We start from the raw sequence: 15748 nt of genomic DNA, 5'->3' as shown, positions 1-15748 counted from the left end.
TGTCTCAAAACAAACAAACAAACAAAACCAAACAGGAGACTGGGGAAAGGGGCTGGTAGTTCTCAGTGTCCATGTGGGTAGGCATTTGGCCCAAGCTGAAAATGTGGCTTGATATTTTTTAGATTCCCTAAGATACTTGGATATAAGTATTGCAAACTAAAATTTTATACTTGTGAATCTTTACACAAAGTATCCGCCCCCACCTCCAGATTTACTTGAAGTGGGGAGTGAGTATAGGGAGAAAATAAATCCAGTCAGGTGTCATTAATATTGCCAGTTTAGTATCTCATCTACAGAGCCCATGGCTAGGCTGGAGAGATAAGAGAAAATATGTAAGAAATACTTTCTGACTACTGACTGATGTTTCTTGTCTTACCTTGAATTGAATGTGTTTCAGAAGGTTGAAGTGGTTTGCATACATTTTGAGATATTCCAGGAATTGAGAATTTGGGATATAGTTTGGATAATCTTCTGGGAATGGAAAGTCAGAGTAACAAGACATCTCCTTGCAGCTGTTGGAAACCACAGACTTGTAGAGACTGGCTCTGCCTTCTTCAACATGTTCCTGTACAAACAGTGCACACACATGAACATTCATTGCATGCTCACAAATAAGCCTGGGAAGAACTCACCTGTCCAGATGCGCACAGTATCACTGCCAAGCACAGGATAATATAGAAATACATGAGAATCAGGAAATAGTATTTATCTGAATGATGGACAACTGCTAGGTAATTTGGTTTTATGGGGTATTCTGGAAATGATTATGGAGAAGATGGTTCAGATTATGAAGGATCTTGTATCCAAAGTTAAGGAATTTGGATTTTACAGGAAGGTTATGCCAATCTACTGAATGTTCTAAATGTAGAAGTGATTCATATCACTTCTACATTTTGGAAAGATAACTCTGGTTCTACAAAAGGTGAATTAGACAGGACTAGGACAGAAGGAAGGGGGCGTTAGTCCGGAGCCTAAAACACAAATCCACTTAATTGCTAATGAGGGCATGGCATGAGCAGGGGCAATGACAACTGGAACCCAGAAAGGTGAGCTTTGTGAGATGGCAGTAAGGTAGAATATATAGGATTGCAAAATCAATTAGATTTAGGGGTTGAGAGAGGAAGCAGTCAAAGGTTTCCAGATTGGACAACTGTGTGTGTGGCATAGCACTAACCAATTTCCCACCCCCAGTTTTTACTCAAATAACTAGCAAATATCAATATCTCATAAGACTACAGCAAAGTTGAATAATAAGCAGTTTCAGTAATGTTTTTAATATATATTGCCTCTGTCTTTTGGGCAGTAGTAAGGAGGATTATTCTGATTTCAGTGGGAAGGTTCTTGTATTTTAACATTATTTACCATCTTGCATATGTATAGTTCATTTTCCTGTGAAATAAAATTATTTAATTTATGCAGACAAGTAGAAACATGAACATAAATCTCACATACAGAGAGGGCTTTCTCTGTTTCTGCAAAGGATATAAATTGATATCACATATAGATTTTCATGTATCTGCATGAAATATACAGCAATCACAGATAACAAAATTATAAACATATCTCTGTGGTTTAAATTAATGTTGTTTATCTCATTGACTGATAAGAGTTGATTATAACCTGCTTATCTGTGGCCCACCCGTCACACAGACTCAGCTAAAATGCTTGAGAAAGATGACTATTTAAATCTTGATATTTTATTCAGCTGGAATATCTAAAGCAGTGTTATTCAAATATAGTCTGCAGAGTAATACTGATATGAATTGTTTGTTACCAGTCTGTTACAGGATAAATACAGAAATCGAGAGTAAGCATTTAGAAACTTTTATAGCAATAATTTGACGTTGCTCAATATGTAAGCATGTGGACACTGTTTTGTTGACCAGGATATAAATCAGTCTTGTTTTTGTCTAACTTGTATGATGAGTTTGAGTTGTGTACTAGTCATATGCCATAGGACTGTATTATCATGTGCAGTGTTTTAAGGTTATTTTGAAAACTGTCACCTAAAAGTGCATTAAATCTGGAATCATTTGCTTTCACTGAAAGATAATTTATATTTAAACTTATAGTATAAGTTATTTGAACTGGTTACGGATAAAAGACTGAAGATACATTAAAAAAATGTAGCACTATCAGCTTCATTTTGGATAGCAGTTAAAAAATACCCTGAACTTGCTGAGACTGGTTTAAAAATCTCTTCCTCATTTCAATCAACATAGCTCTGTGAGCCTCCTTTCTCTACTTTGACTGCTGTTAAGCAATGTTTAGAAATAGTTTAGATACACATTATCCCCTGCAAAGAGCATTGCCATCCATTCAAACCAGATTAGGTAAATTGACAACCAGGAAGCAAGATTAATTGTCATATTAAAAACCTTAAATAGTAATATAAAAATGTGTATTTAAAATGTGTCTACCAGTGTCTAACATGAAGAACTGCAATTTCATACAAAATATTTGTTTGGCAAAAAGTTACAAGGGTAATGATGACTCTCTGTGTCAATTGCCTATGTTTCAAAGAGCAATGTGTTCATTTTTTGTAATTGTTTTCCCTTATATCTGTGTTGTTTAATGACACTTACTGAAATTAATTTTATAATTTCTGACTCTATAAATTTAAAATTTACATTTTGTATTTTTTCTTTGTGTGATTTTCATTTTTCTAAGGATTCTTTTTATTATATTTGACAACAGTCTACAATTAATTGGAAAAAATCTTGATTGTTCTTCACTGTTTGAGAAGCTCAGCTTTGTAGCTCAGCACCTTTTAATTTTGTTAGGATGTGCTTGGGTAGTCTTATTAACATGTGGATGCTGACTCTGTAAGTCAGTCAGGCTGAGCCTGAGATTGTGCGTTTCTTTTTTTTCTTTTCTTTTCTTTTCTTTTTTTTTTTTTGAGATGGAGTCTTGCTCTGTTGCCCAGGCTGGAGTGCAGTGGCCCGATCTCGGCTCACTGCAATCTCCACCTCCTGAGTTCACACCATTCTGCTGCCTCAGCCTCCCGAGTAGCTGGGACTACAGGTGCCTGCCAACATGCCTGGCTAATTTTTTTTTTGTATTTTTACTAGAGACAGGGTTTCACCGTGTTAGCCAGGCTGGTCTCGATCTCCTGATCTTGTGATCCGCCCGCCTCGGCCTCCCAAAGTGCTGTGATTACAGGTGTGAGCCACTGCGCCCGGCCGAGATTGTGCATTTCTAACAAGCTCCTACGCAGATGCTGCTGGCCTATGGACCATATTTTGAGTGAGAGTGCTTTAGGGTGCCCAATAGGATGTATAGAGGCCACATAAACACTTTTGAATTTACCAGTGGCCACGTTAAAAAAGTAAAAAGAAACAAGTGAAATTAATTTTAAGAGTATATTTTATTTAACTCAATATACCCAAAATATACTTTTTCTCTCTATATAAATTTAATATATATAAAATTTGTGTGTGTATATATATAAATTAAAATTTGAAAGCATTTTATAATGGCATGTTTAAATATCAGCGATTCATAGGAACTGAATAAGCGAGGGAACCATTTATTTTATGAAAACTTAAAGCCAATAAACTGACAAAAATAGAGGGAAAAAGAAACTTTCTGTTTCTCAAAACATAGGAAGATAATTGTCAAGGCAGAAAGATGAAGTGCTTCCAGGAAACGACTGAAGCCTGTTGTGAAATAATGTATCACAGATGTTAATATATGAGAAACTGTAGCTTAGAGAAGAAACCTAGCCCTTAGGATAAAATCTAAGACCAGTACTTACTCTTGTCTCTCTTTCCTTCCACTGATTGCTTCTCTTGGAAATAGAAAAGGTCTGGAGTATTTAGCATATACACAGAGAGTATGAGTCTGTGCCCCTTCTGAATGGTATTGGTAGGACCTGGGCCCTCACCTCCAGTGTTCACCTCACTGTGCAGTCTGCCCCAGTGATTTCCAGGCCCTGCCAGACTTCAATACCCAGCCCGCACCCTCCCACCTGTGCTGCAGATACTCTGAGCATTGTACCTGTGGGGTCCAGCAGTTGCCTTGAACTCTGACGGTGGAAACACATGCCCTCTAAAAATGGATGGGGCCACTTAGGAGAAGATTTTTGTTTTCATGAAGAGAAACATGGGTGAGTGGAGAAAAAAGGAGAGGAGCGTTGAACTGTGGAAAGAGGGAAGAGAGTAAGAGCACGAGCAGAGGGGTTTCTGTCCTTCTGGTCCATTTTGGTCCTGCAGTACAGTGGGGAGGTCACCATCACCACTGGCATACTTGCTTGGACTCCTTGAGACACAGCCCAGGATTTGCCTGATTCTTGAGCTGTGAAACAGACTCCAGAAATGCATGCGATGTAGTTCTTAACAGAATAGGCCTCAATATCAGACTGCCTGGGTTTATACTCAAGCTCTACGTTTTTAGCTGGGTGATCTGGGAATTTTCTTAACTTTTCTCAGTTTTTATATCTATATGCTGGAACAACAATATTATATATCCCCTAGGATAAATTGGAGTGATAGCTATCATGCTAATGGAACAATGAAGCAATGGTATCATGCTAATGGTACTAATGGAACAATGCCTCTAGGCTGTCAATAATATTAATCATTATTTGTATTATTCTTTCACAGCTACCATGGAAATTTATTTTCTTGAGTTTGTGTCCTTCAGGCAGGAGTGTAGGCAATGGGAAGAAAATTTTGTCAAGTCAGTTTTCTTTCTCATTTTAAAAACAGATATAAAGTGATGATAAAATTCACCCCTAAATAGAGACCTTCTCTCTATATGCACAATATTCACATCTCCTGCTCTCCAAGAATTTTAATTTCTTCCTTCTTTTCATTTCCTTAAAACAGCTGGGACCCAGTTTACTTTGTTGCCCCTTCTCCCTGGTGAGATTCAGACTCTCGCTGGAGGGCAGGGTCCAGTTCCTGGGTCTATATCGCAGGGGAGCTGTGGATACCTCAGAGGAAATTTGAGGCACCTTCAAGAATGTAAGCTCCATGAGGATAGGGGCCTGTCAGGGGTACCCTACTAGGATGATAGTCATTAAAACATGTTTATTGGATATATGAATACACGTTTTAGAAATAAGGATTTTAATGAAAGTTCACAGGAATCAGATTTGCCAAACCTAAAGAAGAAATAGTTGAGGAACTATTCCTCAGTGATTTATGAGTGTGAATTATTTTTACACTTCATCATTGCCCTCACTGAATGTAAACATATGTGGTATGTAAGGCACATAGTAGGATTTCAATCAATGTTTGTTGAATAAACGAAAGCGTGCATGTGCCGAGGAAAAGAACTGGATGCACATGAGGAAGACATCATTCTAGGGAGGGTTAATGGGCCCCAGCAAATGTTACAGGGAGGTGAAGGGTGAAGTTCAGTGTTTCTACCCCACAGTACTGTTAGTCACCTCTAGATGATGTCTGTGTGCTTTTACCTGAAGACTGTTTCTCAAAGTCTCTTCCTGCACTACAATTATCTGAAAGTAATATTTGATGATAATTCCTCAAATTTTGTTTCAAGTATCACTTTGTAACGATGATAGTCAACCTACAGTGTTACTTTCCTAAGCCTCCCCTCCCTCTGAAGAGTCTGAGAAGTGTTCCACGCGCATGCCCGGCCTCTACTTGGGTCAGAAGTGGTTCTTTATCCCTGTAGCATTTTTCTTGTTAGTGGTTTCTACCCCCTCTCCTTCCCCAGGGTATGATGTTCTTTCTTTTTCATTGTAACTCCTGCCTGATCTCTCTTTTCCTTAAAACTGTGGTAGCTGGGAGAGGCCAGAGTCACGACATTGTGAGTATCCAATGAAATGCAGTAATTTATTTATTTATTTTTGTCTTTTCTTGTCTTTTTGTGGAGAATGGGGTCTTGCTATATTGCCCAGGCAGGTCTTGAACTCCTGAGCTCAAGCTATCCTCCTGCCTCTGCCTCCCTAAGAGCTGGGATTACAGGCAGGAGCCACTGTGCCTGACCAAAATGCAGTAATTTATAAGGTCTCCATTCTCTGGGCCCTCTCTGTATCTGGAAATGGAAACTTTCTCCACATGTGTTTTATTGGATCTCTGCAATTTGCCTTTCTACTTTTGCATTAGGGTCCCTTCCACCCTAAGGCAATAAGAATTCCATTTTGAACACTTTCTGGCAAGCATAGCTATTGCCAGGGCAGGGTTTTTGATTCTAAAGGTTTTAAATGGGCCACCTACCTTGAATGCAAAGACATCTCTAACTGTGTGTGTGTGTGTGTGTGTGTGTGTGTGTGTGTGCCTGTGTGTGTTGGGGAAGGAGGGAAAGGAATGCCTCTAGAAAGACTCAGGAGACTCATTGCATATAAGAGCTGAATGCACCTTTAAGGCTACCTAATTTAGGAATTTCCAGTCAAGCTTTAGAGGAATCTCAAGGTATTACAGAGGTGTCTAAAAAGGCTGCAGTGTCAAGAGAAGGCTGCTGCATGAGGGTGAGGGTGGATTTTCCTAAGCCCCCTACTAATTCAGCTTTTGTATGTGTTTCATACTGGTCCCATGTTTTCATTTTATAAATGAGGTAATAGAGCTGGAATGACTTGTAAGTTGGGTACCATTTTACCTTGGCTACTGCTTGATACTCCTCTTACTCATCTTTTTGATGTCCAATTGCATTGTCCAGAATATTTCTTCTTCTTCTTCTTCTTTTTTTTTTTTTTTTTTTTTTTGAGATGTAGTCTTGCTCTGTCACCCAGGCTGGAGTGCAGTGGCACAATCTCAGCTCACTGTAGCCTTTGCCCCCCAGGTTCCAGCAATTCTCCTGGGTAGCTGGAATTACAGGTGCATGCCACCGTGCCTGGATAATTTTCATATTTTTAGTAGAAACGGGGTTTTGCCATGTTGACCAGGCTGGTCTCGAACTCCTGACCTCAGGTGATCTGTCCACCTTGGCCTCCCAAAGTGCTGGGATTACAGGCGTGAGCCACCATGCCTGGCTGACCTCTATTTTTCTAATTCTTCAACCCCATTTACTATCCCCACACCCTCTTCACCCTCTGCAGGTGCCATATTTTCTCAATAGAATTGAGGCCTCTGGTGTGTGTGCTCTTATATCTTCTTCCTCTACCTCAAAATTTCTCCTCCATGTTCACCTTCCATTCCCCTCCAATCTCTGGGGAGGGTGTATCTCTTGTCTTCCCACCTTGCCAGGGCTAACCCTTGCACCTGTGCCTACAATTCCACTCCTCTCTTTTCCTGCCAGGATCATGTCTCAATTTGGATTTATGTGCTCAGTTATTTCCAGTCATCCAGATAGTTTCTATTTGCCCACAAAAATCTTTGGGTCTTCCCATCATGCAAACAAAACAAACACAACAACCTGGAAATCTCCTTAATTTTGATCCTCATTACCCATTGCTTTTTAAACTGAGTGTAAACTGCTTGCCCAAACATGCAGCCACCCTTTTCCCTCCCATTCCTCCTCTTACGTGTACCTTATGCACCAAAAAGCTATTTTAATTTTCCAAATATGCCCAGTACTTTTTCTTTACTGTCCCTACCCTCCCTGATGTCTTCTGCTCAATCTTGTCTACCTGTTGAAATTTTTCAAAGTCCATCACACACTACCTCTTCAGTGAAGCCTTCTCTGGCTTCCTAAATGTGGCTATCATCCTGCTCTCAATGAAATGCCCACAGCACTGTTTCTGACTTGCAAAATCCTAGCCTTCTTCCATCTGCCTAACAGCTCCTGAGGGCAGGGTGAATCCTTGTCATTTTGTGTCCCCACAGTGCTTTGTGCTTTGTGCACTGGTGTTTGACCTACCTGATTTACACAACCAGAAATGGGCCCACCTGGATCTAGACCCATTTCTCATGATTCTTAGATCAATGATTTTTAGTGTTAATAATTAGGTGCCTGTGACCTATATAAGGAGCATTTATGTCTGGTGTTGCAGGAGGCTAAGTACTGCTTTTGATCTTTAGGTTTAGTTTTTGTTTTGACTGAGATTACTTTAGTTAAATAACTCTGCTAATTTAGTTAGGCAGTTTCATCTTTCAAGCCAACTCCTGACCCTGACTGATTAGGTATGCTTCTTTGGAATAATGTTGTTAAGAAGGATTCTGAGGCTCCCTAGGGGAAAGGCATCATGTTTGATTAGTCATGTCTTCGATGGACATGGGAGGGGGTAGATTTTTGGTCTAGGTGTCAGGTTTCTGCCATCCTGTTGGAACATGTGTGGTTTGATTCCTGAGAAGAGGCATGCTCTTTTACCTGGTCCTCTTTGGCGGTCTCTAGGCATTGATGATCACATTTGGTGGTGGGTACACTTTAAGACATGCAGTTCTTTATGTGATGCCAAGCTGCCTATGCTGGAGGACTGTGGCTAAACTAGTAACCTTGGCTTCTCTGGAGTTTTACTCACCGAGCTAGAAAATAATTACTTTATTTCAGTTCCAAATTCTACCTTTCTGTAATAGATAAATGCTGTGTCTTTCTCTCAGCCCCTCAGGGGATCTGAGGCCAGATTATCTGATACCTTGCTTCTTTTCACTCTTTCTGACAGCTTTCTCCTCAGCAAATTTAAAGCTCATGGGAAATGTTTTTGCTCAAAAGGAGGGAAAATAGAAACTCTGGAAAGATTTGATGCAAATGTTTCCCTGACTGAGCCATGGAGTTCAGAGAACATTTTCCCTGCCCGGCTTCAGGGTTTCACTGGCTTTAAGAAGGGCCCTTGTGATCTCATGGGACCCCAGGCCAGGCAAGGGTGGGCTTTACAGTCCTCTTTCCTCGGTCCTTACCCCTTCATTCCTTTCTCCGATCCGGGCAGTAACCCTGCTGAGACTTGAGTATATTACTTTTCTTCTGCTCAGGGAATTAAACAAAAGACTCAAAACTCACATTCTTTACTTCTGTTTGTTCTTGGCCTGCACTGGGATTGCCGGGGCAGCAGGACCTTGATTATGGAGCTCATCCTACACGGAGCCCTGAGTCTTTAATGCAGATGGAGCCAGGCTGGGAAAAGAAGCAGGTAAAAGCTGCTCAGTCTTGCAGGCAGAGGCTGAAATTCATGCTCTTGCCCCTAGCACTGCCGTCTCTGGCCTTGCTTCAGATGCCCTTGTCCTGCTCCTCTGCTCCTGGGCTTTCCTGGCCTGGCCCAGTTACCCCATTCTCTTCCACACTTCTTGGGCATCTTTGGAAACACTTCTTCCCCTTGGCTCTAGATAAAGTGTACAAGTCTGTTCTGACTTCCACCCAAGCTCACCCGTGTCCTGTTTCTTTTACAATTTCAATGGCTCCTCGTGGCCACCTGTTTAGCAGACATTTCTAATCTTCCTCAAGGCCACCAACCCTTGTGAAAGAAGCACAGATATAATTTCCCAGCTGCCAAGCCATTCTCCAATAGACAAAGTTGTTGAAACCTCACTTACGGTGAATCTCCACAGTCCTCCAAGGTCGTCGCTCCTCTCAAAGCAGGTGGGCTCCAGTCCTTCTTCCAGACAGCACTTGATGGAGGCCAGGCCGCTGACCCCAGCTCCCACAATGGCAACTCGCTTGGCCATGTTCTCCTGCATGGGAAAAATGAAGCAGGCTTTTTATTCATATGCTCCACCCCATCCTTGGCTGCTTTAACAAGCCAGGAAAAATAATTTGGAGGATTAGGCGATTTGCTCAGTTTGAATCTTCTGTAGCGGGTCTCTGGTGTGTGAATGTGAGAAGGCAAGTGTTCAGGTCACAGGTAAACCCTGTGCTTGGTATGTTCCCACCCCTCATGCAGCACTGGTGCCAAATGTTAGTACAGTTGTCAAGGCTGCAGCTTGCTGGCAGAGCTGCTGGAATTGGACTTTTTACTGGACAGAGTCTTGCACTTCAGACTGTGCTGCTGTCTCTAGTTTCCATTCTGCAGCCCTAGAACTGCACAGATCAGCAGACTAGGAAAAGGTCACCTTGTCAGACACATTCTCTTTATCACATACAAAACTGAAGCTCAGATTGGTGTGGTGACCTGACACAACACCACACAGCACCTGGTGAGGTGGAGTTGGGACCAGGAGCCACCACACCTGTGGTACCACAGGTACTACTACAGCATTGCCCTGTGTGATCCTGCCCCGGCACAATGCCACAGCCCCAGCTGTGCTGTTGGTATGTCCCTTTCACAGGTCACCAGTGATGGTCACCAGTGGGAGAGAGAGAGGGTGGCTGCCAGGGACGGTTTGTGGTAGAAGGGTAGGCATGCAAAGCCATCCCTCCCCTCTCAATTGAATACTGATTCACCTCCAGGGCACATGGCACAGTCACTACTGGGATGGGCCAGAGGACCTTCTTGCATCAGGCCATGTGTTAATAACACATGTATAAGAACACTGAGAGGCAATAGAGTGCATTGATTAAGCAACCAGGCTCTGGATCCAGGCTGCCTGAGATAAAGCCCAGCTCTGTCAGTTACTACGGTGTAATCTCGGACAGATTAACCCTTCTGTGCTTCACAAATATAAAGAAAACAATAGTAGCTTCCTTGAAGTGTTTTGTGAGAATCAAGTGAGTTAATAATGTAAACTGTCTCAGAATAGCTCCTGGAACATAGTAAGTGCTCAGTAGCTGTAAGTTATTGAAACTTTAAAAGCATTTCCAAGAACTGGTTTCATCTGCCTTTCACATCAATGATCCTCTGTTCTTTTAATTCCTATAGCATTTCTGGTCAGTAGCACACACATTTAACACTAAATAATATGATGTTAGCTTTCCCCCCCAATATATTTTTGTGACACTTGTATCTCCCTAAGTTTCTTAAGTGCAGTGCCCCCAAAGACATATTTTTTCTAAAAATTTGCTATTTTTTATTTCACAGGTGAAATCTCTTCTGAAATCTGGATATGCATCTTTTGTTTTTTTTTTGCATTAGGAACCTGAGAGAAGCAGCTCAACTATGGAGACTAAAATATCCAATATTTTAGTCCTAACTATAGAGACTAAAATACTCAATAATTTTTAAAATGAAATAAAAAGGTCCTCTTCTTTCAAGCAACATGTAAAAGTGTTGTAGGGCTGCTTGCTTCCCGTAGCAACCAGATATAATTTACTGGAGAAGAACTAGTAGATTCCTTTGAGGGGAAGTCATGTTTTAGGCCCTGATAGACACTATAAAATCAAAAACCTTGTATAATTTCTCCCTCTCTGGGCCCAAAAGGAGTAAGGTGACCTCACATTTAGAGAGGCAGTTGAAGTATGGGTATTGGGGGTGGACACATGTGTTTCAGAATCCTGCTCTATCATGAGTCAACTTGGTGACATAGGAAAATGACTTATCCCCTTTGAGCCTCAGTTTACTCCTTCGCAAGATGGGATAGAATGCTACTCTTTTTTTTTTTTTTTTGAGATGGAGTCTTGCACTGTTGCCCAGGCTGGAGTGCAGTGACGCTATCTCGGCTCACTGCAAGCTCCGCCTCCTGGGTTCACGCCATTCTCCTGCCTCAGCCTCCTGAGTAGCTGGGATTACGGGCGCCCGCCACCATGCCCAGCTAATTTTTTTATTTTTAGTAGAGACGGGGTTTCACCGTGTTAACCAGGATGGTCTTAATCTCCTGACCTCACGATCTGCCTGCCTCAGCCTCCCAAACTGCTGGGATTACAGGATTGAGCCACTGTGCCCGGCTGAATGCTACTCATTTTTGTACGACATAGTAGCCATTTGATAAAAAATATCCACTTTTATGAGAAAAACAATTCCAGGAAAAAGGAAAGGGTATTGCCTATATACATATGATATTGGCAGTTGTGCACAGAAGCATACTGGCTCTATAAAGACAGCAGGTCTGACCATAGCACGACATTAGTGCCCACAGCAGGACAGCAGGAAACAAAGCAGGTTCTTTGTGTTAGGGGAGGGTGAGGAGCCATTTCTTTTTTTTCCTTAGAGACGGAGTCTCGCTCTGTCACCCAGGCTGGAGTGCTGTGGCCGGATATCAGCTCACTGCAAGCTCCGCCTCCTGGGTTCACGCCATTCTCCTGCCTCAGCCTCCCCAGTAGCTGGGACTACAGGCACCGCCACCTCACCTGGCTAGTTTTTTGTAGTTTTTAGCAGAGACGGGGTTTCACCGGGTTAGCCAGGATGGTCTCGATCTCCTGACCTCGTGATCCGCCCGTCTCGGCCTCCGAAAGTGCTGGGATTACAGGCTTGAGCCACCGCGCCCGGCCGAGGAGCCATTTCTATGAGCCGGGTTGAGAAAAAGGGTGAGGCAATTTTCCTATCTCCCTTGAAACTAGAGAGGAGGCCGGTAGAGGGGGGTGTTTTTTCCCTGGAGAAAGGCTAGTAGTGTTTATCCTGCAAGGATGTCCAGGAGGATGTCCCAGACAGAAGGAATGGGCTCCTGGTGTGGGAAGGACCACTGTTATATATTTCCTTGCCTGGGATGTAGCTTCAGGTGCACACTGCTGACTGAAAGCACCTGGCTCATTTAGTAAGAAGGGACTAACTACTCCAAGTGCCTGGAGAAGAGGGAAATCTAGCTGGAGACCTGGATCTGCTGTGAGCTAACTGTGGAGACCTTGAGCAGGGGACTGAACTGCCTTGGGCTCACTTTGCAAAAGAGAATCTAAGTAATCTCTTAATCTAAGCACCTGACTCAGTAATGTAAACTTTTGCCTTTAAACATTTGAAGGATCAACATGGAGAGAAAGATTAGAATTATGGCCAGTGGTGGAACTGAAAAGGCACATTTTTGCGTATAGCCCCTTCCAGTGTTTCAAGCTCTAAAATTGGCTTTATTCAAGCAGCATCTAGATGACACATATTTGGAGGTATTATAAGCAGATTAACAGATCATATAGAGGGTGGAATCAAATGCCCTATAAGATTCTATCAACTCAGATCTGTGATTCATTCTCTGATGAGTTCAGGCATCAAACACTCAGTGGCTTCTATATTGCTAAGCCCAGGGCTGCATATTGGGATTGCAAATGAAGAAAAAGGCATGATGCTTTCTCGAGAGCAGCAATCAGTCTGATCAGGAAGTCAGACATGAAAATAAATAATTACAAGAGTCTGTGTAAGATGCTAAGACAGAAATATGTCTTATGTACAAATTGCAATAAGAGCACGAAGAAAGAGGTGCCAGTTCTGACAATGAGTTAGTAGGGAAACAACACAGAGGAGTACTGTTTGCTCCAGATTTTGAAGGATGAATAGACTTCAGTGGGCAGAGGCGGGAAGAAAGTGGCCTTTAGAGTTAGGGAGCACTGACACGAGGGCTGGAGGTGGTCACAGAGGCGTGTGAGGCTGCTTGACCCCACAGTGAGCTTGCCTTACTCTTGACTCCTAGACCAACCGCAGTGTATCATTCACAAGACATTGTTGATGAACCGATCATGTCTATTAGTTTTCTGTATGTATAAGGCATATGTTTTCCCAAAGTAGGCATTTTCTTTGGCTCATCTCTTATTTTCTTGTAGTTCCTAGCAACACACTTAGTCTATAATAGCTGTTAGTAGGCATTTTCTTTGTCTCGTCTCTTATTTTCTTATAGCTCCTAGCAACACACTTGGTCTATAATAGCTGTTGTGTAACTATTTGGCAGTGGGTTGATTTTGTGATGGGTAAAATGAATTCATTCATCATCTTATATCCATTTCAATTTAAAAATTAACTCAGGCCAGGGGTGGTAGCTCATGCCTGTAATCCTAGCAGTTTGGGAGGCCGAGGTGGACAGATCACTTGAAGTATTCGAAACCAGCTGGCCAACATGGTGAAACCCTGTCTCTACTAAAAATACAAAACAATTAGCTGGGCGTGGTGGTGTGCACCTGTATTCCCAGCTACTTGGGAGGCTGAGGCAGGGGAATTGCTTGAACCTGGGAAGCGGAGGTTGCAGTGAGCTGAGATTGTGCCACTGCACTCCAGCCTGGGTGACAGAGCAAGACTCCATTTAAAAAAAAAGTTAACTCAGTAAAAATTTGCTATAAGCTAATATCCTAGGTCAAACATTCCTTCCTCAAAATTATCTTTTATTGGCTAGTCCAAAGGTAGTGAGCTATCTCAATTGATTGCTCACAGTCAGTGACGGAGTTACAGATTTAATTCCTTGTTCTGCTTTTTCCCCCCTTCTCGCTACTGTACTTGACTAGTCTGAAAAAACACACAACTTTTTGTTAAACATCCAATAAACAGAAGCCTTCTCCCTAGGCCACCACCATACCTTAGCTGGACCAGATGTAGTCAGAATTATCTGAGCAGTAAATCTCCCTGGGGCTTTTCCTTATTATTATTATTATTAGGATGGAGTTTCGCTCTTGTTGCCCAGGCTGGAGTGCAATGGCATGAACTTGGCTCACTGCAACCTCCGCCTCCCAGGTTCAAATGATTCTCCTACCTCAGCCTCCCGAGTAGCTGGGATTACAGGTGTACACCACTACGCCTGGCTACTTTTGTATTTTTAGAAGAGACGGGCTTCTCCATGTTGGTCAGGTTGGTCTGGAACTCCTGACCTCAGGTGATCCACCCACCTCAGTCTCCCTTATTAATTTTTAAGGAGATGAGATCTCACTATGTTGCCCAGGCTAGTTTTGAACGTCTGGGCTTACGTGATCCTCCTGCCTCTGCATCCTAAAGTATCTGACACAACAGCCATGGGCCACCATGCCTGGCAGTCTTTTGAGTTTTTCATGGGACAGGTAGAGGGTTTAATTTGATATTTTTGTGGTTATCTACCTTGAAAATTTCGGGTTTATTTTTGAAGACAAAGTCACAGTGTATCTGGAATCAGAGCCATGGGGTAAACTAGAAATGTGTATTTAATGATTGTATTTTAGAAAGTGAAGGAAATGAGTAGGGAAATATAAGAATGACAATAAGAGAAAGAAAAAGAGGAAAAGAAAAAAGGACACAAAGTCTGTTTCAAAGTCACCCTGAAAGGTATTTTGTTTTTTCTTTACGTTTTCAGTTCAGATCTGCTTGGTGTATCACCATGTTCCCATCTGAGTTGTTGTCAAACGTGAGAAAAGCCAGTATGAGAGCACGTGAATGTGGAGGCACACAGTATCAATATTAGCCTCACTCTCAGATCAAAATTCATGCTTCCAACCACTCCTTCAAGTATTGACAGTTACATGAAATCAAACTGATTTCTTATTTTTTATTTGAAAGACGGAGATTCATTTAAATCAACAAACTCATATTCCTGAAGCCCCAGACTGTGGTAGGCAGACCTCTCTCTTCCATCCGCTCACCCCCACCCCTTAACCACAGTGAGAGGAATGGAAGATGAGAAAACACGAGGGCCTCTGCCAGAAAAGGCTGCCCCAGATGTGTGGTGAGCACCGTGCAGCTGTGGCTGTGGTGGCAGCTGCCACAGGCCCCTCCCTGTAAGTTAAGTCCCTGCAGCCACAGTGGTGGGAGAAACATACTTGTAGAAGCAAGGCCAGTTCAGCATCAGAAGGCAGAGGCAGCGTCACGGACTCCCAGCCATGGAATGGATGGAGGGCACAGGGCTCAGGAACAGAACAGGCCAGCGGGAAAGAGGAGAGGCATGGCGGGAGGCTGAGGACCCTAAATTTTGGCCCCAGGGAAAGAGACGAGGCCAGTTGGTCCAGTTTTGATGGGTATGGGGAAGGGACTGTATTAGTAAGCACAGGGGGAGAGGCTGCCAATAGGCACCCCAGATGTGACAGGATAGGCTGAATCCCCACCCTGGCAGAAGGGAGCTTGACAGCTCTGGGGCTCTCTGGGAATGTCACTGCTAAAATGGATATATATATATATATATATATACACACACACACACACACATATATATATATATAATTTTTT

General features: G+C 42.5%; 1 protein-coding gene across 3 annotated transcripts in view; it reads right to left on the bottom strand.

The window, feature by feature from the left end:
• The window catches only part of FMO1 (flavin containing dimethylaniline monoxygenase 1), a 41947-nt gene that overhangs the window by 20904 nt on the left and 5295 nt on the right, over nt 1-15748 (bottom strand). Inside the window, exons 2-3 of one of the 3 annotated variants that reach the window (XM_017866888.1) lie at nt 9375-9512; nt 377-565 (exon numbers count right to left, since the gene is read on the bottom strand). In XM_017866888.1, coding sequence (XP_017722377.1) covers nt 377-565; nt 9375-9506 — 321 coding nt within the window. In that variant the 5' untranslated portion in view covers nt 9507-9512. Of the gene's footprint in view, nt 1-376; nt 566-9374; nt 9519-15748 lie in introns of those variants that run through there. The other 2 variants (XM_017866887.1, XM_017866889.1) reach the window with 2 other exon arrangements.

The sequence above is a fragment of the Rhinopithecus bieti genome, unplaced genomic scaffold (assembly GCF_001698545.2).
Source record: "Rhinopithecus bieti isolate Rb0 unplaced genomic scaffold, ASM169854v2 scaffold_1853, whole genome shotgun sequence".
Lineage (NCBI taxonomy): Eukaryota > Metazoa > Chordata > Mammalia > Primates > Cercopithecidae > Rhinopithecus > Rhinopithecus bieti.
Note: the sequence above shows the minus strand (reverse complement) of the source record. Positions and strands in the feature narration are given on the sequence as shown.